The following is a 20,571-nucleotide window of genomic DNA, read 5'->3' as shown; positions in this document are numbered from 1 at the left end:
GTTTCATAAGCAAAGGAGAAATAAGATCCTTTTTAGATTAAAAAAAAAAAAAAAAAAAAAAAAAAAAAGCTGAGGGAATTCACAACCACCAGGCCTGCCTTTGCAAGAGCTCCTGAAGGAAGCACTAAATATGGAAAGGAAAAACCATTACCAGCCACTACAAAAACACACTGAAGTACTCAGACCAGTGACACTATGAAGCAACCATATAAACAAGTCTGCAAAATAACCAGCTAGCATCATGATGACAGGATCAAATTAACACATAAGAATATTAACGTTAAATGTAAATGGGCTAAATGCCCCAATTAAAGACAGAATGGTAAGCTGTCTTAGTCTTGGTCCCCTCTTAGTCTGACTTAAAGGTAGGAGGAGCCCAAAGTGTCCAGGTGGCAATCTTAACTTCCAGTTTAATGGAATCATTGTTGTGTCTCCCGGTAGCAGCATTCATCCCTCTGTAGCTAGGACGTCTAGGCCAGTATAACCTAATGTCGTGGGAACAGAAAGCAAAAATTTTGCTAGTGGATCACTAGGGGTGATGGTAAGTGTGCCGCTTCCACTTTCACCCCTTGATTCCTGGACCAGTGAATCCTGGCTATTGGAGAAACAGTACCATATATCGGATGCTGATTCAGAGCATACACAGCCTTTTGGAGAACTCTGCCCCAGCGCTGCAAAGTATTGTCATCTAGCTGGCATTTTAATTGTGACCTTAAAAGGCCATTCCACCGTTCTATCAATCCAGCTGCCTTAGGACGATGGGGAACATGTTAAAATCAGTGAATTCCATGAGCATGAGCCCACTGCTGCACTTCTTTAGCTGTAAAGTGAGTGCCTTGGTCAGAGGCAATGCTGTGTGGAATACTACAATGGTGGACAAGGCATTCTGTGAGTCTATTGATGGTAGTCTTGGCAGAAGCATTGCATACAGGATAGGCAAACCCATATCTGGAGTGTCTATTCCAGTGAGGACAAACCTCTGCCCTTTCCATGATGGAAAAGGTCCAATGTAATTAACCTGCCACCAGGTGGCTGGCTGATCACCCCAAGGAATGGTGCTATATCGAGTGCTCGGTGTTGGTCTCTGCTGCTGACAAATTGGGCACTCAGCAGTGGCCATAGCCTGGTCAGCTTTGGTGAGTGGAAGTCCATGTTCCTGAGCCCATGCATAACCTCCATCCCTGCCACTATGGCAACTTTGGTTGCCCAGATCAATAAATTCAACCTGATCCAACTCTATGTTCCTTCCACCATTATCCCATGTGCTTAATATCCATTTCCATGCCTGTTCTACAGATTGCTGTTTATATAAATTAGGGAACTCAAACAGTTCTTTTTGAGTGTATTGCATCTCCTCATGGGTCACACTCTCAACCTCACCTCCAGGGGCCTGAAGGGACTTTAGTCTAGTTATAGGTCTAGAAGCAAACAGCAGTGTTGGGGTGGCTCCTGAGGAGGATCAACATTATCTTGCCTGGCAACTGCCTCAGGGGAGGCCATCACTGTTGCCTCAGGCAGCACAGGGTTTATCTCCTCAGACAAAGGAGGAAAGGCTGATGGCAGCATGGGTCGAGGAGGCGATGTTGCCACTACTGGGGATGGGGAAGCTGCTCCTTCTCACAAGGTTCATCAGAGTTTACAAACTCAGTGTCCCCAGCTTCATCAGGGTCGTCCCACACGTCCCCATTCCAAGTTGCAGGGTCCCATTCTTCTCCAATCAATGCCCTCACTTTAACAGTAGATACCTGGCGAGGCTGTGCATGCACCTTTTGTTGCAGGTCAGCCACTCGCACCAGAGCTTTGTTTTTCCACAATTTCAGCTCTTTCTCTGCAGGAGATAAGGCTCTCACTCAGGGCAATCTTAGGAGATTTGAGGCTCAGTATCTGCTTCTGAAGCCGGGAGACAGAATCCCTGAGCTCATCATTTTCTTTCATCACTTTGTCTACTGAACTTAGGAGCAACCAATCCACTTCATTATGTTCCTTGGTTCTCCACATATGGTCAAAGGTATTATGTATAGAGTCACTAAACTCCTTGCCTCTCATGAGCGGTGACTCAAGAGTGCCAAATGCATTTACTTTGCACAACTCTCTAAACAGTTCATGGCAAGGACTGTCAGTGTTCTCCATATTATTAGAAGCAGAGTCCTTAGCATTTTTGGGTCTAATCGTATTAAGCAGTCAACTCCAGAAACCCCTAAATCAATGAAAAAATTCCATCCTTAATATTCTGTTCCTTTAGAACTACTCCTGGTACCAAAATCTGTATTAGTCAGGGTTCTCTTAGAGGGACAAAATTAGTAGGATATATATATATGTGTGTGTGTGTGTGTATGTGTGTGTATATATATATATATATATATATATATATATATATATATATATATAAAGGGAAGTTTATTAAGTATTAACTTACACTATCATAAGGTCCCACAATAGGCTGTCTGCAAGCTGAGGAGCAAGGAGGGCTAGTCCAAGTTCCAGAACTGAAGAACTTGGAGTTCGATGTTCAAGGTCAGGAAGCATCCAGCACAGGAGAAAGGTGGAGGCTGGGAGGATAGGCCCGTCTCTTCTTTTCACGTTTTTCTGCCTGCTTTATAGTCACTGAAAGCTGGTTAGACTGTGCCCACCAGATTAAGAGTGGATCCGCCTTACCCAGCCCACTGACTCAAAAGCAAATCTCTTTTGGCAACACCCTCACAGACACACCCAGGATCAATACTTTGTATCCTTTAATCCAATCAAGTTGACACTCAGTATTAACCATCACAGCTATACATGGCTATTTATAGCGGTTCTATTTATAATTAACAAACCCAGGAAACAACCTGAATGTCTTTCAATGGGTTAATGGTTAAACAAAAAGTGGTACATCCAAACAATGGAATACCACTCAGCGATCAAAAGAAATGAAAAATTAATAGACACAGCAGGGAAGAAACTCAAAGATATTATGCAAAGAAGCCAATCCCAAATGGTTACGTACTATTTGATTACAGTTATACAACATCCTGGAAAAGACAAAACTAGGGATAGAGAACAAATCTGTGCTTTGCAGGGACTGAAATTGGGGGAAAGCATTAGTGTGTGTGTGTGTGCACACACGCGCATGTGTTGGTGGCTGTATTTTTTTTTTTTTGTGGTGCTTACATGATTCTAAGCATGTATTAATAGAACTATACATAAAAGGTAAATTTTACTGTACATGAAAAAGTAAATTCTACTGTATTTATGTTAACACTAAAAAAGGCATGCAAATGTGAAATGTGAGCTGGGAAAAAGAAGGCATCTCGTATAAGATGAAAAAGAAAGTGAGTAACCTAATTTGCAAAGGCATAATTTCTACTTATGGAATCTGTGCTTAAGAAGGGTTCCTATGTAATTGGTCAGGCCTTGGATATATTGGTCATATCACCACTGCCTAGTCATTTTCCAGCTGTCTGTAAGGGAGAGGTTTGTTAACACCCATAACAGAGTGGGAACATCATGGTTTTGCCTTTTTTTTGGAAGACAGGGTCTTGCTTTGTTACCCAGGCTGAAGTGCTGTGGCGTGCTGGGTTTAAGTGATCCTCCTGCCTCAGCCTCCTGAGTAGCTGGGACCACAGGCGTGCACCACCATGCCTGGCTAATTTTTGTATTTTTGGTAGAGACGGGGCTTCACTATGTTTCCCAGCCTGGTCTCGAACTCTTGGATTCAAGTGGTCAGCCCACCTTGACCCCCACAAAGTGCTGGGATTACAGGTGTGAGCCACTGCACCTGGTCGCTATATTATCTTTAAAACTTTACTGATTTTGTATTTTTGTATTTATGTTTTTATTTTAGCAGAATAGATTTTGGAGGACAGGATGCAAATTAATATTTTTTCTCTAGGGATAGCAGATATCTCAACACAATTTATAAAATAATCTCTCCTTTCCCCACTTAACTGCAATGCCACCTCTGTCATAGATTTTTCCATCAATATGTGAATTTTAGGCTCTGTAATTTATTCCATGCTCTATTTTTTTCTAATTATTATTGCTATATAAGAAAATTTGATGTCTGCCCACAATGTGCTTTTTCTTTTGAAGAGTGTTTCGGGTCTTATATATATAAACCTATAATCAGCATGTAATGTTCTAGGAAAATACTGCTGGGATTTAAAATGGAATCTCAATGGATCTACTCATCAATTGAGTGAGAATTAATTTTTTTGTTTGTTTTTGAGATGGAGTTTCTCTCTTGTTGCCCAGGCTGGAGTGCAATGGCATGATCTTGGCTCACTGCAACCTCCAACTCCCAGGTTCAAGCGATTCTCCTGTCTCAGCCTCTCAGCCCCCTGAGTAGCCGGGATTACAGGCTAATTTTTTGTATTTTTAGTAGACACAGGGTTTACTCATGTTGGTCAGGCTGGTCTTGAACTCTTGACCTCAGCTGATCCACCCGCCTCAGCCTCCCAAAGTGGTCTTTAATATATTGGGTTTTCCAATCCATGGACATGGTATATGATTTAATGTATTTATATATTTATTATTTTTCAATAAGGTTTTATAAACTTTCCCATAAACACCTTTCAGATGTTTTTTTAAAAATTTCCCAACACTCACAGTGGCTGCCTTATGCTCCCTCAAAGATCTTTTCCATTTGTTCTCCTAGCCTCAAGGGTGATGGCTCTTTTCCATAGTCACCTGCATAATACTGTGGTGTTACTTTTTTGCCTTTTCCATGATTGAGTCAAAAAGTCTTTATATCTAGTGAATAGTTCTTCATTTTAAAACCTCTCTGTTCAAAATAACTGGTCTTCTGACAGGACCCTGACTAACACAGAAACTGTTCTTTAAGGCGATCCCAGTTAACAGATCTCCAAAGATGGAATTTTAGTATTGTTAGGTTGTGTCTTTAGGTACTAGTTCTTTCATCTAACATTGTGCTGAAAGTCCTGGCCAATGCATTATACAAGAAAAGGAAACAAGAAAAGTATCCAGATTACAAAGGAAGAAATAAAACTCTCATTATGCACACTTAATATTATTGTATTCTTAGATGACCTAAAAGAACATAGAGATTGATCATCAAAATTAACTACAAAGTTTAGCAAAGTTGGTTAAAAAAAAAAAAAGCATACAAAGTCAATTGCTCCTCATTCTTTTATGTAGATCTGAGTTTCATCCTAGTATCATTTTCCTTCAAAATAAAGAACTTTGTTAGGCCGGGGGCGGTGGCTCAGGTCTGTAATCCTAGCACTTTGGGAGGCCGAGACGGGTGGATCACCGGAGGTCAGGAGTTCAAGACCAGCCTGGCCAACATGGTGAATCCCCGTCTCTACTAAAAGGGCAAAAATTAGCTGGGCCTGGTGGCGGGAGCGTGTAATCCCAGCTACTCGGGAAGCTGAGGAAGGAGAATCGCTTGAACCTGGGGGGTGGAGGTTGCAGTGAACGGATCAGGCCATTGCACTCCAGCCTGGGCAACAAGAGCAAGACAACAAACAAAACAAAAAAACAAACAAAAACAAACAAAACAAAACAAACAAACAAAAAAACACGTTAATGGTTTTTGTAAAGATCTGCTGGTGACAAATTTCCTAAGTTTTTTTTCTTGGGGCGAGGGGGTTCCGAATAGGTCATTATTTTGCCTCCATTTTGGAGGACTTGTTTTGGTTTTGGTGGTCATAGAATTCTAGATTGACAGTCTTTTTTTTTCCAGCGCTTTACAGATGCATAGTTCTGGATTCAGCACAGGTTTGCACAATGTATAAATCACATTTTAAAGAAAAATGGAAAAACTGCAATATGATAATATGAAGATTTATTGAAATAGAAAGGTGGAAGTCATTGAAAAAAGCAGGTTAAGAACAGTATGTACAGTGTGACTTTAATAAAAATGTATTACATATACGTTTGTGTAATATATATGTATGATCCGTGAAGATATATACAATAAGGTGTTAATAGTAATCAGTGGTAATCTCTGGGGCGGAGGGCGGGGGGATAGGAGTACGTTTTATTTTCTCACTTTAGCCTCCACTGGAGCTTACATTAATCAACCTGGTGTTAACCGCTGCTTCCACCCTTGGGCTACTCCGCATCAGTGAGAACTGTGCCGGTGCGCGGTGCTTGGTCAACCCCGGTAACCGTCACGCTGCTCGCGTTACAAGAAAACCAGCCAGGGTTCTGCTGGTTCTGTGCCTTTAGCACCTGCCGGAGTCCGGAGTATTTGGATTTCGTAGTCCTCCTCTCCAAGGGGTTGACCGAGCACAGCGCACTGGCCGCCGCCACATCCCACTCTGCAGAGCCACAAATCCAGCCAGGAAGCGAGCGCCGCCCGATCCGCGCATCCGTCGCATTTTGACCTTGGGTTCCCGGGTCTCAAGGCCCACTTTCTGGGGCAGACGGTGGGGAGAGAAGCCCAGGTTGGGGTCTGGGCAATTCCAGTGCTGTGGAAGGGGAAAACCCGGGCGAAAGCTTGGCTGGACCCTCAGAGGAGGGATCCGGGGAAGGCGGGACCTCAGGCTGCGGGAGAGGAGAGAGAGATAGGGACGGAGCGGGGCGGAGTGGGAGTAAGAAAGAACTAAGAACCACCGAAAGCATCAGAAAACTTGGCGCTTCCGGACAATTTCTTTCTTTCTTTTCTTTTTTGTGACAGGCGCTCACTCTGTCGCCCAAGCTGGAGTGCAGTGGTGCGATCTCATCCCACTTTACCCTCTACCTCCTTGGGCTCAAGTGATCCTCCCGCCTCAGCCTTCCGGGCATTTGAGACTACATATGAGCCCACAGACGCGCGCCACTAAGCCCCAGTAATTTGTTGTTGTTGTTGTTGTTGTTGTTGTAGAAACGGGGGTCCCACTGTGCTGCCCACGCTGGTCTCGAACTTCTTGGCTCAAGCCATCAACCCGCTTAGGCCTCCCAAAGTGCTGGAATTTCATAGGCCCGAGCCACCCACCAGGCCTTCTAGGCAGCGTGGCAAAGTGTTGCCGGACTTTGCAGACACTCCCATTGGCGCCTCCATGCCCTGCGTGGGACCCACTGGTTCGTTCATCCCCTGAGTGGGGCGTGCTCAGGGAGGAGCCAACCATTGGTTATAAGGACCGGACCTTGGCGCCTCCAGGGAAACGCGGTGTGGCCTTCCGACGCGTTGGAGCTTGAGAGGTAAGAGACGGTCCCTGCTCCTACCGGGACTGCGGTGCTCCCGCTTGTACCCAAGCCCCGGGGTATAGTCCAGCACGACCCTGGACTGGCGACGACTCGGATGGGGAGCAAGCTAGGAGAGCCACCCCCGCCCCCCAGCTCCAGCCAGGGGATGGAATGGGGGCATTTGTGTGCTTCTCCCCTGCCTTTGGAGTCCAGCTAGTTTGCTGAGCAAATTCCCTAAAAGGCTGACTATGAGGACTTGATCGCGGGTGGAGGCGGGGCGGTGGGGAGGGACGGTGCGGGGAGCGAAAGGGGTTGGAAGGCGTCGCCGGCGGCTTGGCGGGCCTTACCTGTGTTCCTGTTCCGGCTGCAAAACAGAAAGCTCCTGCCCAGCAAGCAGCGGTTTCCTCGGGGGCGGAGCAAACAGGCAGAGCCGAGTGCGTCCTGGAGGCTTCCACTGTCGCGAAGTTGGGCCCTTTGTTTCAGGGTTCTTGGCATTGACTCACTAACCACCGTAAATTATTGTTCTTAATCTAAGAGTTAAAAAACAGAATTAGGCCTGGTGCGGTGGCTCATGCCTGTAGTCTCAGCACTTTGAAAGGCCAAGTGGGAGGATTACTTGAGCCCAGGATTTCGAGACCAGCCTGGGCAATGTAGGGAGACCCTATCGCTGTGAATAATAATAATAAATAATAATAATAATAATAATAATAAATTAACCGGGCCTGGTGGCGCGCACCTGTGGTTCCAGCTTCTCCAGAGGCTGAGGTAAAAATCATCTGAGCCTGTGATCGCGCCACTGCACTCCAGCCTGGGCAACACAAGAAGACATTGTATCAAAACAAAAACAAAACAAAACAACAAAACAGAATTAGAATTGCCATTATCCTGTACCGCTGGCAATTAGAATTGCCAAAACCCATTACCCTGTGATTACCCTGTAATCTAGAAAGGGGACAAATGAGAAAAATGAGAAAAATGTCTCCTTCCCAACAAAGTCTGTAAAATACAGAGACGCTATCTGAGAAGGACAAAGAGCTCCGTGTTTTAGTTTCCCAAGACGGGGCTTCTGTCGCAACTGTTTCCTTCAGTTTCGTTTCTGCCTGAGACTAGCCAGTTCCCACCCAGTTTTCCTCAGTGGATTGGGGGAGGGGCTTGGGAGTGGATGGGAGGATTTATGTTGTTCTGATTTTACCTACAGTATACCTGTGTAGGAAGTGAAACTGTTCATCAATTTCCACAGAGAAGCAAGGGCAAGAACTATCTCGAATTACTCCGATCGATGCATGTGTGCAGGCTGTTACCCAACAGCCATCCATTGCCCCCAGGGGCTTCTCATAGGACCCTCTCCACCTCCACCCTCCCCCTACCTCCTGTTTCCTGGATTCTAGGGTATTATTTCAACGTTTAACTAACAAACTGTAGTACTGTATGTTTACTTTGTGTCGAGTAGCATTTTAAATGCTGTACATATATTACCTCATTTACTTCTCACTATAACTCTGTGAGGCAGCTTTTATGGCTATCACTGTTTTGCTTAGGTACAGAGAGGTCAAGTAAATATCCCCAAACCACACAGCTAATAAATGTCAGAGCCGGTATTTGAACTGGGGGGGTTCAAAGAAGTCTGAATCGACCCCTGAACTGTGCTGCCTCTCTCTACATGTTTCTGCACACAGGTCCTTCATTCAGGACTGATTTTGGTGGAAGAAGACAGCAGGTGGTGGGCATTCACTGTGCTGGTGGGAAGTCTGGTTATATTAAGAAAGGGATTCTGGCAAAGTTATTCTGTAAATAAAACAGAATCCGTTGTTTTTGTTAAATATATTGGTAAACTGCCTGATTTTTTTCCCCCTGAATTCTCAATTTGTTATTGAATAGTTCAATTTTATTTAGGGTTTCAATTTTATTTAGGAAACAATATCTCTATCTTACAAAGAATCTGCAAGTGGCACTGATTATAATACCTTTATACCCAAAGGAAGAGCTGGGATAGAGTTCCCTAAGACTTTTCTGCCTGCAAAAGATATGGGTGGGGTTGCCATTTGAATACAGTTACCAATGAAAAACTATCAGTGTATCTAGGCTTTAACAATAAAGTTCATGGGGGTAAAGAGAAAAGATTTAACTTTGAAGTCCCCGTATATCAAAAAGAATATTTTACAAGTAACTTGACAAAGATGTTTCAGTGGTCTTGGAATGCAAGACAGAATCCTGACAGTAGAAATTTCTAGACAAGGGTCTAAATTAGGCAAAGTGGTAAGATTGTGAATGTCCCAGCCTTTATTTCTGAATCTTGACCTCTGAACTCTACTGCCTCTCTCTACACATGTTTCTGTGTACAGGTACTTCAGGACTGATTTTGGTGTAAGAAGACAGCAGGTGTATACTTAATGCTATTTCCTTACCTCTCATTCATTCCTCAACCCATCGTAAAATAATGTCAATTAATATAGATTACCTTACTGAACACCTGTGAACCAAAGCATAGTTTTAAATGCTTGTTGTAAATTATCTGAGTTAATCTTCATAATAACAGTCACAGGTGGCTGCACCATGTTTTATAGTAAGAAAATAGAGTTAGAAAGCGTAAATATCTAGACTAATAACAGTACTAAATGACAGAACTGGAATTCAAGCCATCTTCATTGACTCTATTCTCCAAGACCTTAGCCCCTGGTTTATTGTCTCCTGATGCCCATTTCCCAGGTGTCTGAACAGCATTTTTCAAAGTTACTGTTAACCTTAATTTTACTAAACCTAATAACACTTTCCAGTCATTACCTAGCTGTATCTGTCAGCAGTATTAGACATCTTAAAACCTCGGCAGGTGACCTTGTTCCGGGCTTTGTTAATACCAAATACCCTTGATTTTTTTCCCTACTTCTTTGATTTCTCATACTCAGACCTTTCTACAGTCTCCTTTTCAATGTGTTCTTCTTTTACTTATCTTCTAAAGTTGATGTTCATGGAGAATCTGTTCCAAACCTGGATGTTCTCATGCCATGGTACACATGCCCCTCAGGTGATCCACTACCTCCATGTTTCAATGCTGATGACTTCACCTGGCCAGTTCTAGTGCATCCTTTAGGTCTTGGCTTAAATGGAACCTCCTCCCGGAAGTCTTATTGAACCATGATCTCCAGATTAGTTCAGATACCCTATTCAATGTGTTTTCTCTCTTAGAGCCCATATCACACATGATGGTAAAGGCTAATTTCGTTAGTTCCCTTCCCTGCCAGCCAGTCAGATCCTGAAAAGACTATACCTGTCTTTCTTGCTATTGTATTCTACCAGCATATATTAGACAGGTTTTAAATATTTTCTAGTAAGTGAATTGCAGGCCTGGAACAATTTTTTAATCAAAAATGAAACAAATTTTCTAATACCTTAAGGTGCAAGTTCAACATGGAGGCAAATCACTGCTCCCTGGGTGTGGATCTATCTTACCCAGACCTGGTCATCGATGTCGGAGAAGTGACTCTTGGAGAAGAAAACAGAAAAAAGTTGCAGAAAACTCAGAGAAACCAAGAAAAGGCGAGAGTTATACAGGCTGCGTGTGCTTTATTAAACTCAGGAGGAGGAGTGATTCGGATGGACATGGCCAACAAGGATGAGCGTCCCGTAGAGATGGGACTGGATTTAGAAGAATCCTTGAGAAATCTTATTCAGTATCAATATTTGCAGGCTTTCTTTGAGACTAAACAACAAGGAAGGTGTTTTTACATTTTTGTTAAATCTTGGAGTGGTGATCCTTTCCCTAAAGATGGTTCTTTCAATTCCCGCATTTGCAGCCTTAGTACTTCATTATACTATAGATCTGGCACCTCTGTGCTTCCCATGAGTTCAAGACACGCATTCGATTTACTGAAGACCAAAGAAAGACAGTCCAAATATAATCTGATTAATGAAGGGTCTCCATCTAGTAAAATTATGCAAGCTGTATACCAGAACATATCTGACTCAAATCCTGCGTATAAAGTTTTCCAAACAGACACTATTGAATATGGTGAAATCCTATCTTTTCCTGAGTCTCCATCCATCGAGTTTAAACAGTTCTCTACAGAACACATCCAACAATATGTAGAAAATATAATTCCAGAGTACATCTCTGCATTTGCAAACACTGAGGGAGGCTATCTTTTTATTGGAGTGGATGATAAGAGTAGGAAAGTCCTGGGATGTGCCAAAAGCAAAGTTGACCCTAACTCTTTGAAAAATGTAATTGCAAGAGCAATTTCTAAGTTGCCCATTGTCCATTTTTGCTTTTCCAAACCTCCGGTAGAGGGAAAGAGTTGTATGGTTATCTCTGTGTGATTAAAGTGAAGGCATTCTGTTGTGTGGTGTTCTCGGAAGTTCCCAGGTCATGGATGGTGAAACAGAAGTATGTCTGTCCCCTGACAATTGAGGAATGGTTAGAGAAAATGATGGACGCAGATCCAGGTAAGAGGGAAGCAGATTCTCCCTCCCTGACCTTTCTACCTCTTCCCCAATATCACTTCCTTCTTTATTCTCTAAGCTTGACCTTCTCACACCCACTGAAATTTACTTTCTCTAAATCTCCATGCTTTTCATAGATGGTAAGTTTTATTGGATGAGAAAAAACCAAAATGAGATATTTTGTGAATGGTGATTTTCCACAAAAGAAGAAGTAAAGGAAAAACTTAGAAATTGGTTCCTTTAATAAAATCATTGAATTGGAATTTGCTGGAGCCTCATAATAATGATTAGCTCATACCTCAATTTAGCATAAAATCTACTCTGGGAGACAAGGGCTAGTGTTGGTTGAGGTTTGTTTAAGTGGGATTAGTGGAGGTGCGTGCACAGGGATGTAAAAACCTGATGATTAGAACTTAAAGAGAGTGTTTTTTTTTTTTCACTGCAATTCAAGCAAAGAACTATTCAAACATGGAAGAGGGAGCATTATATTGCATGGGGAAACACCATTCAAGGTTTGGAAAAGGGCTTTTAATGATGAGTCTTTGGGAACCTGGACATAGAGTCAAGAAAGAGTAAAGCATCTGACTTTGTGGCCTGACTTGTACCATGTTAGATGAAATTTAGGCACAGCCTTGTACAGCCTATTGCAGTAGTGAGACATGAAATCATATAGTGTAAATTAAAATGTTCTTTCTTTCAGAGTTTCCTCCAGACTTTGCTGAGGCCTTTGAGTCTCAGTTGAGTCTATCTGACAGTCCTTCACTTTGCAGACCAGTGTATTCTAAGAAAGGTCTGGAACACAAAGCAGATCTACAACGACATTTATTTCCAGGTACTAACTGCCACTTTTTACATCAGGACAGAGGGAAGTCATTTAATACATTTCGTGGAAAACAAATCCATGAAAGATTGTGTCCTGCAGATCCAGGTGTATACAGTGACAATGCCACAAGCCTCTCAGGGATGAGTTTCAGGTACCTTTAGAAATCATCAGGCCCATTGGTTGCCACATCTGACTGATTATTAGAAATGCCATAGGAGGTAGTTAAACATGCAGATGTCCAGGCCCACACCAAGAACTTATAAACGCTTAATTTCCAGAGATAAGGCCTGGCCACGTGCATTTGTGCAAGCTTCCCAAATTATTCTGATGCCCTGCTGGGTTTGGAAACCAGTGATCTAGTACAACTACAGGGGCACAATGGAATAATCAGCCACTTCTGGTCTACTTTTCTAGGATGGAGGAATTATGTCTGTAAAAGGAATAAAAATGTTCACCTGGTAGAATATAAGAATACAGAAAAACCACAAATAATTTTCCTTTGGAAGAGGCTAGAGGAAACAGCTCACTAATGCTTCAGAGGTAGCACCAAATAATAATTCAAGCCCATAGACAATGTTAGGTAACCCCTCTCCCTGCTGCCCAAACATTGTTTTAGCAAGCTTTTTTTTCTCAGAGTTCCTACTTGCAAAATGAAACTTAAATTTCTCAAGGAGGGAAATGGCTTAACTTCACATATTGAATATATTAAGTATGAGATTTGACAGAAGAATATGATACACAAATATCCTATGTATGTCCAAACATTTATCAAGGGCAAGGTAATTCATATATTAGACCTACCTTAGGTCTGTTTACCACCAAATAGTTTCTTTACTTACCTGAGATCTTTATAGTCATTACCTTATCAGAAAAGTTTTTAAACATTTCACATAAGAATCCAAGATGCAAGAGTAATTGAATATACGGCTTTCACTTTCTCAGGCTCAGTAAATTACATTTCAGTTGACATGCTCCACTGTCCATAAGATACATAGAAGGGTGACATCATTCGTTTTACCAGATTTGTAGGGTGTGGGTTAAAGAGAGATACACCAGGCCGGGCGTGGTGGCTCACACCTGTAATCCCAGCACTTCAGGAGGCCGAAGTGGGCGGATCATGAGGTCAGGAGATCGAGATCATCCTGGCCAACATGGCGAAACCCTGTCTCTACTAAAAATACAAATAACAGCTGGGCGTGGTGGCAGGCGCCTGTAGTCCCAGCTACTCAGGAGGTTGAGGCAGGAGAATGACATGAACCCAGGAGGTGGAGCTTGCAGTGAGCCAAGATCTCGCCACTGTACTCCTGCCTGGGTGACAGAGCGAGACTCCCTCTCAAAAAAAAAAAAAAAAAAAAAAAAAAAAAGAGATGCACCAGAAGGAATTTCTGTTAAAGCGTACGATTCTTTGGGGGGCTTTCCTCTCCCTTTTAAACATAACATGTGATTCATACAAAATCACACAAACACAGCGAAAACATCTTTCTATTTTCTTCATGTCTAGTCCCACCAGGACATTTGCGATATACTCCAGAGTCCCTCTGGAAGGAACTGTCCTCACAGCATGAAGGACTAGAGGAGTTAATAAACAAGCAAGTGCAACCTTTCTCCCAGGGAATTGTGATCCTCTCTAGAAGCTGGGCTGTGGACCTGAACTTGCAGGAGAAGCCAGGAGTCATCTGTGATGCTCTGCTGATAGCACGGAACAGCACCCCCATTCTCTACACTGTTCTCAGGGAGCAGGATGCAGAGGGCTGGGACTACTGCACTCGCACCGCCTTTACTTTGAAGCAGAACCTGGTGAACGTGGGGGGCTACACCAGGAAGGTGTGTGTCAAGGCCAAGGTCCTCTGCCTGAGTCCTGAGAGCAGCACAGAGGCCTTGGAGGCTTCAGTGTCTCCGATGGAATACCCCGTGTCCTATAGACTTGCAGGCACCCGGCACATGGAAGCCCTGCTGCAGTCCCTCGTGATTGTCTTGCTTGGCTTCAGGTCTTTCTTGAGTGACCAGCTCGGCTGTGAGGTTTTAAATCTGCTCACAGCCCAGCAGTATGAGATATTCTCCAAAAACCTCCGCAAGAACAGAGAATTGTTTGTCCACGGCTTACCTGGCTCAGGTAAGACCATCATGGCCATGAAGATCGTGGAGAAGATCAGGAATGTGTTTCACTGTGAGGCAGAGAGAATTCTCTATGTTTGCGAAAACCAGCCTCTGAGGAACTTTATCAGGTAAGCAGTTGGATCTTCCGTCTTTAAGTATTGTTTAATCTGGATTTAATATTCTCTGCTAAGTCACCTTCTTCCTTGACAATTGAGTGGTTAAATGATCTGTGATAACATACTGTGCTCAGAGGAACATGATACGATCATTTTCTCCCCTTGTTTTTTTAGAGAAAACCTGAGTGTGTTCTTTTAATTTTTGCAGTGATAAAAAAATCTGCCAAGCAGAGACCCGGAAAACTTTCATGAGAGAATACTTTGATCACATTCAACACATCATCATTGACGAAGCTCAGAATTTCCGTACTGAAGATGGGGACTGGTATTGGAAGGCAAAAACCATCACTCAGAGAGAAAAGGATTGTCCAGGAGTTCTCTGGATCTTTCTGGACTACTTTCAGACCAGCCACTTAGGTCGTAGTGGCCTTCCCCTTCTCTCAGCACAGTATCCAAGGGAAGAGCTCACCAGAGTAGTCCGCAATGCAGATGAAATAGCCGAGTACATACAACAAGAAATGCAACTAATCATAGAAAATCCTCCAGTTAATATCCCCCATGGGTATCTGGCAATTCTCAGTGAAGCTAAATGGGCTCCAGGTGTTTCAGGCAACAAAAAGATTATTAAAAACTGGACTATGGAGCAAATAGTGACCTTTGTGGCAGACACCTGCTGGCTCTTCTTTGAAAGGGGCTATTTTCCGAAGGATGTTGCTGTGCTTGTCAGCACCACGAGAGAAGTGGAGCACTATTGGCGTGAGCTCTCGAAAGCACTGAGGAAGAAAAGGGTTGGGCATCTCAGTGATGCGTCTGATATGTCGGGTGATGACATTATTTTGGACAGTATCCGGCGATTCTCAGGCCTGGAAAGGAACATAGTGTTTGGGATCCATCCAAGGACAACTGACCCAGCTATCTTACCCAATATTCTGATCTGTCTGGCTTCCAGGGCAAAACAATACCTATATATTTTTCTGTGAAGTGACTATTAGGAAGAACTCCAAACCAAAATGCTATGTAAATGTCTATGGGTGACAGTCTGCTGATGGTAGAAACCTTTCTTTTTAGTTCACAAGTCGGTTAGAGATTTGGACAGAGCTGACACAAAGAGTTTGGAGCTCCCCCATTTCTGGCTGTCCTTTCAGGGATTCCTCCCCCAGCTCTTTTCACCAGCGGTGGTTGCCCCCCATTCTGACCCCTGACTCTTCCAGACAGAAAGATGGTGGTTTTCTAAAGGAACTTTAGCTGCCCTGCACAATGCAGATCTGTGTCTTGCACTCTGGGTAAAAGCCATAAAAATAAGAAACTCAGCCGGTGACCTTTCCTCCAAGGCTGGAGTTCTTTTTTTATGTGACTTCATGTAGTTTGTTGCTTTAAAAAATTTGTCCAGAATCGTTTTCTGCAGAAGCATGGTCTGTTAGTAGCTTACAGGCCTAGCAGAAGCAATTGTTTCCTGAATTCTTGACATTTATCTTTGCTGTATTCATTTAGGGCTTGGGGGAGTCCCAAGATAATTCAGTCACTGTCAGATTAATAATTTTGTCAGAACAAAGAATATCGTTATGATTACTTAATCCTTAAAATTGTGATCTCCAGAGCTTGTTCTCAGAATGGCCCAGACCAAGGCTTAATTGTAATAGTGAACATTAATGGTACCTTTACAGAGAAATTATAGGCCAAGAGAAAATCCTGGCTTTTAGTAGAAGTTAATATTAGAGACCAAAATCTGGTTCTGAAGGTGTATATCAGCCCTAAGGTGAACGAACTTGGGAAAGATTGTCTTTAAAAATCAATGAATGTTAGCCGGGCACGGTGGCTCACACCTGTAATCCCAGCACTTTGGGTGGCTGAGGCAGGTGGATCACCTGAGGTTGGGAATTCAAGACCAGCCTGGCCCACATGGAGAAACCTCGTCTCTACTAAAAATACAAAAAGTAGCTGGGCATGGTGGTGCATTCCTGTATCCCAGCTACTCGGGAGGCTGAAGCATGAGAATCACTTGAATCTTGGAGGCAGAGGTTGCAATGAGCTGAGATCATGACACTGCACTCCAGCCGGGGCAACAGAGTGAGACTCTGTCTCAAAAAGAAGAAGAAGAAAAAAAGCAGTGAGTTTATGTTGTTACGTTGTAACATCTCAGCTTAGCTCTATGCATTAATCTATAGCATACCTACTTAAGTTTTATGTCATTCTTGAACTGTGATTTTTTTTTCTATCTGCTTTCATAGTTTGGTGGGCCACTGTTAATGGGCTGAATGTTTGTGTCCCACTCTCACCCCTAAATTCCCATGTTGAAGCCCCAACCTTCAGTGTGTAGCTGGGGCTGCTAAGGAAGTAATTAAGGTTACACATAATCACAGTGGAGAATCGGATCTGCCAAGATTGGTGTCCTTATAGGGAGAGACCCCAGAGAACTTGTTCCCTTCCTCCCTGCGCACACAGACAAGAGGGCATGGGAGCACACAGAGAGATGGCAGCCACCTACAAGCTGGGAGGGGAAGCCTCATAATGAACCACCCTCCTCTGGCACCTCTGTCTTGGACTTCCAGCCTCCAGACTGTGAGAAATAAATTTCTGTTGGTTCAGCCGCCCAGTCTGTAGTGTTTTGTTATTGCAGCCTGAGAACACAGCTGTGTGATCATTCATCAAACTAAAAACACTGATACTTAACAATGCTAATGCAATTACTTATTTGCTTTTCAGTCTCTACAAAACATTCTAAACACTAATCTAAATACTAACAATAAAATATTTGCATAACTAATGAAAATTGAGAAACTACATGCCCAGTATTCCATTTATGAGTAATCCTATTTGACTGATTTCCCTCCATATTATAAGTGTTGAACTCTTCTGCCGGTCTTCCTCTTATTTGTGTTAACTCATGGAATTCTGGTTATCTAGCCTTGAAATTGTAGGCTCTTCTAACTTGAGCAAAAACTGACAGATCAGCAAAATAAGGAGAAAAATATTTCTTTCTTCTGGCTGCATTAAATGAGATACAGCCCAGCACCAAAACTCTGTCTTTGTAAATGTTCTTAGTAAACTCCCTGGTCTTTGGAGTTATTTCAGCCTTTGAGAGTAATTCTTTAAAAGTCTAATTCTGACTGGTTGAGTCTATATGATTTATTGGCCTAGTAATATTTGAAACAGTATCATATTTTAAAATGTATAAACACTTAGGAATTTTTGTTTAGACCAAAGAGGATTACTGATGCTTTCTTTTTTCATATTAATGAGGAAATGTTTAGCTTATATGTTTATTGCATTTCTGTTTTAAATAAAAAATTGAGAGTTTGTGTCTCATTAAACTGAAAAAACAGGTTCTGTAAAATAAATGATTAAATGGAGGAAAAGGAGAAGACTGAGGCCAGCAACTCCATGACACAGCCAAAAATGAACCAGTAAAAGGTTAAGCAAGATTAACTTTAAATTTTTTTTAAAGAGAAAAGGTCTCACTATGTTGCCCAGGCTGGAGGGTAGTGGTGTGATCATAGTTCACTATAGCCCTGAACTCCTGGGTTCAAGTGATCCTCTTGCCTCAGCCTCTCATTGCTGGGATTATAGGCATGAGCCACTGTGTCAGGCTTAATTGGGTTTTGATGGGTGCCTGCCTATCTCTGTAATCTGGCTCTAATCATATAGGACCTGCTTCATTAAAGATCTGAAAATCTACCCAGCCATTGTAAAATGAAACAAAATGCTTTTAAAATTTAAATTAGCGTTTTATTTTAGTTTAGAAGAACAGAAAAGTTGCAAGCATAGTACAGAAAGTTCCTGTATACCCTCACTTAGCTCCCTCCTTTTTAAAACAAACAAACAAACAAACAAACAAACAAACCAACAAACCTAGATTATTTCCATTAAGATTTCTGAGAATTCCAGGAATGCTTCCATGTTTCACAGATCTGTCCTTGTAGTCTCCGGCCACTTCTTGCTATGGAGTGCTGTACCAAGACCTCTGCTAGTTTCTAGTTGGCTTGACATAATGACTTTACTAAACTACTTCTGCTCCTCTGAATCTCAAGCGTGGAAAGAGGTCACATCTTTTGTTTCACAAATTAACAGTCAACACCTGGGCCTATTTTCAACAAAGCTTAGTAAAGCCTTGAGAATAGTGAAAGACAAATATTTAAGTTATAAATTAGTAGGAGACTGAGGTGGGAGGATCATATGAGGCCAGCCTGGGCAGCATAGCGTGACTGCCCCCCCCCCCTCACTCCGGAAGACAACAACAAAAAATTATCTGGGTGTGGTGGTGTGCTCCTGCAGTCCTAGCTATTCCAGAGGCTGAGGCAAGAGGATCGCTTGATTCCTGGAGTTCAAGGTTGTAGTGAGCGATAATCATGTCACTGCATCCTAGCCTGGGCATTAGAGTAAGACCCCATCTCTAACAAAATAATGATAAAACAATCAAAAATTTAAAATTAGTTATTAGATGCCAGTGTGCCCAGAGGCCTTTGACCACAGATGATCTTGACGTGGCCTTCTCTCGCCTTGTCCCTGTGCCTCCTTCTACCATTTTTCTTCCTGAGATATCTGAAAGTAAGTAGCGGACAGGGCTCCCATTGACCTCAAAATACTTCAGTGGGTATTTCCTAGAAGGATATTTATAGTACCATCATCAAAATCAGTAAATTAACACTATTATCTAATCTATAGACCTTATTGAATTATATCAGTTGTGCCACAAGTGTCTTTATGGCACAAGAGAAAAAATTCTGGTCCGGGATTTGATCTAAGATGATGCGTTGTATTGAGCTTTTATTTCTTTTAAGTCTCATTTAATCTGGAGATGTTAATCAGTCTTTGTCATATCCTTGACACTATTGAAGAGGATTGGCCTATTATTTTGCAGAGTATCTGATTTTGGGTCATTCCATGTGTTCTCATGATTAGATTCAGGTTATGCATTTTTGGTACGAATACCATAGAAGGGCTGTTATGGTTCTCAGTCCATGGTATTAGAAGGTATTCGATAGTGATTAGTTCCATTCCTGATGATGTTAACTCTGATCATTTGGATAAAGTGGCATCTGCCAGGTTTCCCTACTGTGCAGTTACAATTTGCTTTTTGTAATTAATAACTTGTGTGTGTGTGCATGCGTGTGTGTGTGTGTATGTGTGTGTGTGTATGTGTGTGTGTGTATGTGTGTGGGGTGTTTTTGCTTCTGAATGCATAATATTTGAGATTTTTTTCTAATTAAAGAGTAATTATTCAAAGAGTTCAAAGAACTGATACCGATCACATTCTTTGACCCCACATGCAAATACATTAGAAACTAGTAATAAAACAGTAACTAGAAAAATGTTCATATCTTTTGGAATTAAAAAAGTGTTTAACTCATGGATCAAAGCAGAAATTCTGTAACCATTGTCACAGCGAGTTCTAACTAGCAAGTTTAAGGAGGAGAGAATTTCAGTCTCACTCAAATGCTTTCCTAGAAAGAGGAAACAGTTCCTAACTAATTTCATGAGGCTGGCATAATCTTGATAACAAGTCTGGTAGATAAAGTATGAAAGGAAAATTGCAGGTCATTGTTACTCAAATATCTACATGAAAAATTCTAAACAAAGTTTTAGTAAAGGAAATCCAACAATATGTAAAAGTGATAATACATCATGACCAAGGTGGTTTAAGTCAGGAATTCAACGTTGATTTTGGCATTAAAAAATCAATCATCAGGCCCAGAGAGGTGGCTCACTCCTGTAATCCCAGACTTTCTGGAGGCTGAAGGAGGAAAGATCCTTCAGGCCAGGAGTTTGAGTCTGAAGTGAGCTATGACTGCATCACGGCACTCCAGCCTGGGTGCCAGATTGACACCCTGTCTCAAAGAAAAAAAAAATTAATCAGTGTTATTCACCACAGATTAAGAGTTCAAAAGAGAAAAATCGCATGATCATCTGAATAGACGAAAAAGCTTTTGCTAAAGTTCAGCATCCATTCATGATAAGGACTCTTAGCAAATTAGAAGTATAAAACACTTT

General features: G+C 42.2%; 1 protein-coding gene and 1 long non-coding RNA gene across 2 annotated transcripts; one reads left to right on the top strand and one right to left on the bottom strand.

Annotated features, from left to right (window-relative positions):
* Window positions 1-5,768: 5,768 nt before the first annotated feature.
* Window positions 5,769-8,190, bottom strand: LOC116271039. The gene is made up of 2 exons (XR_004179391.1): window positions 7,847-8,190; window positions 5,769-7,640 (listed from the first exon to the last, which is right to left on the bottom strand). It is a non-coding gene; the product is annotated as an uncharacterized LOC116271039 (long non-coding RNA).
* On the top strand, window positions 6,867-17,175 carry SLFN13 (schlafen family member 13). Its single transcript, XM_009190125.3, is given in 6 exon segments — window positions 6,867-7,125; window positions 10,503-11,392; window positions 11,395-11,550; window positions 12,248-12,379; window positions 13,872-14,595; window positions 14,792-17,175. Coding segments are annotated over 5 exon segments (2,661 nt in total). The 5' UTR covers window positions 6,867-7,125; window positions 10,503-10,515; the 3' UTR covers window positions 15,564-17,175.
* The last annotated feature ends 3,396 nt before the right edge of the window (window positions 17,176-20,571 follow it).

Source organism: Papio anubis, chromosome 17, assembly GCF_008728515.1.
Source record: "Papio anubis isolate 15944 chromosome 17, Panubis1.0, whole genome shotgun sequence".
Classification (NCBI taxonomy): Eukaryota; Metazoa; Chordata; class Mammalia; order Primates; family Cercopithecidae; genus Papio; species Papio anubis.
The sequence above is the reverse complement of the archived record's forward strand: the minus strand, read 5'-3'. Positions and strand labels throughout refer to the sequence as shown.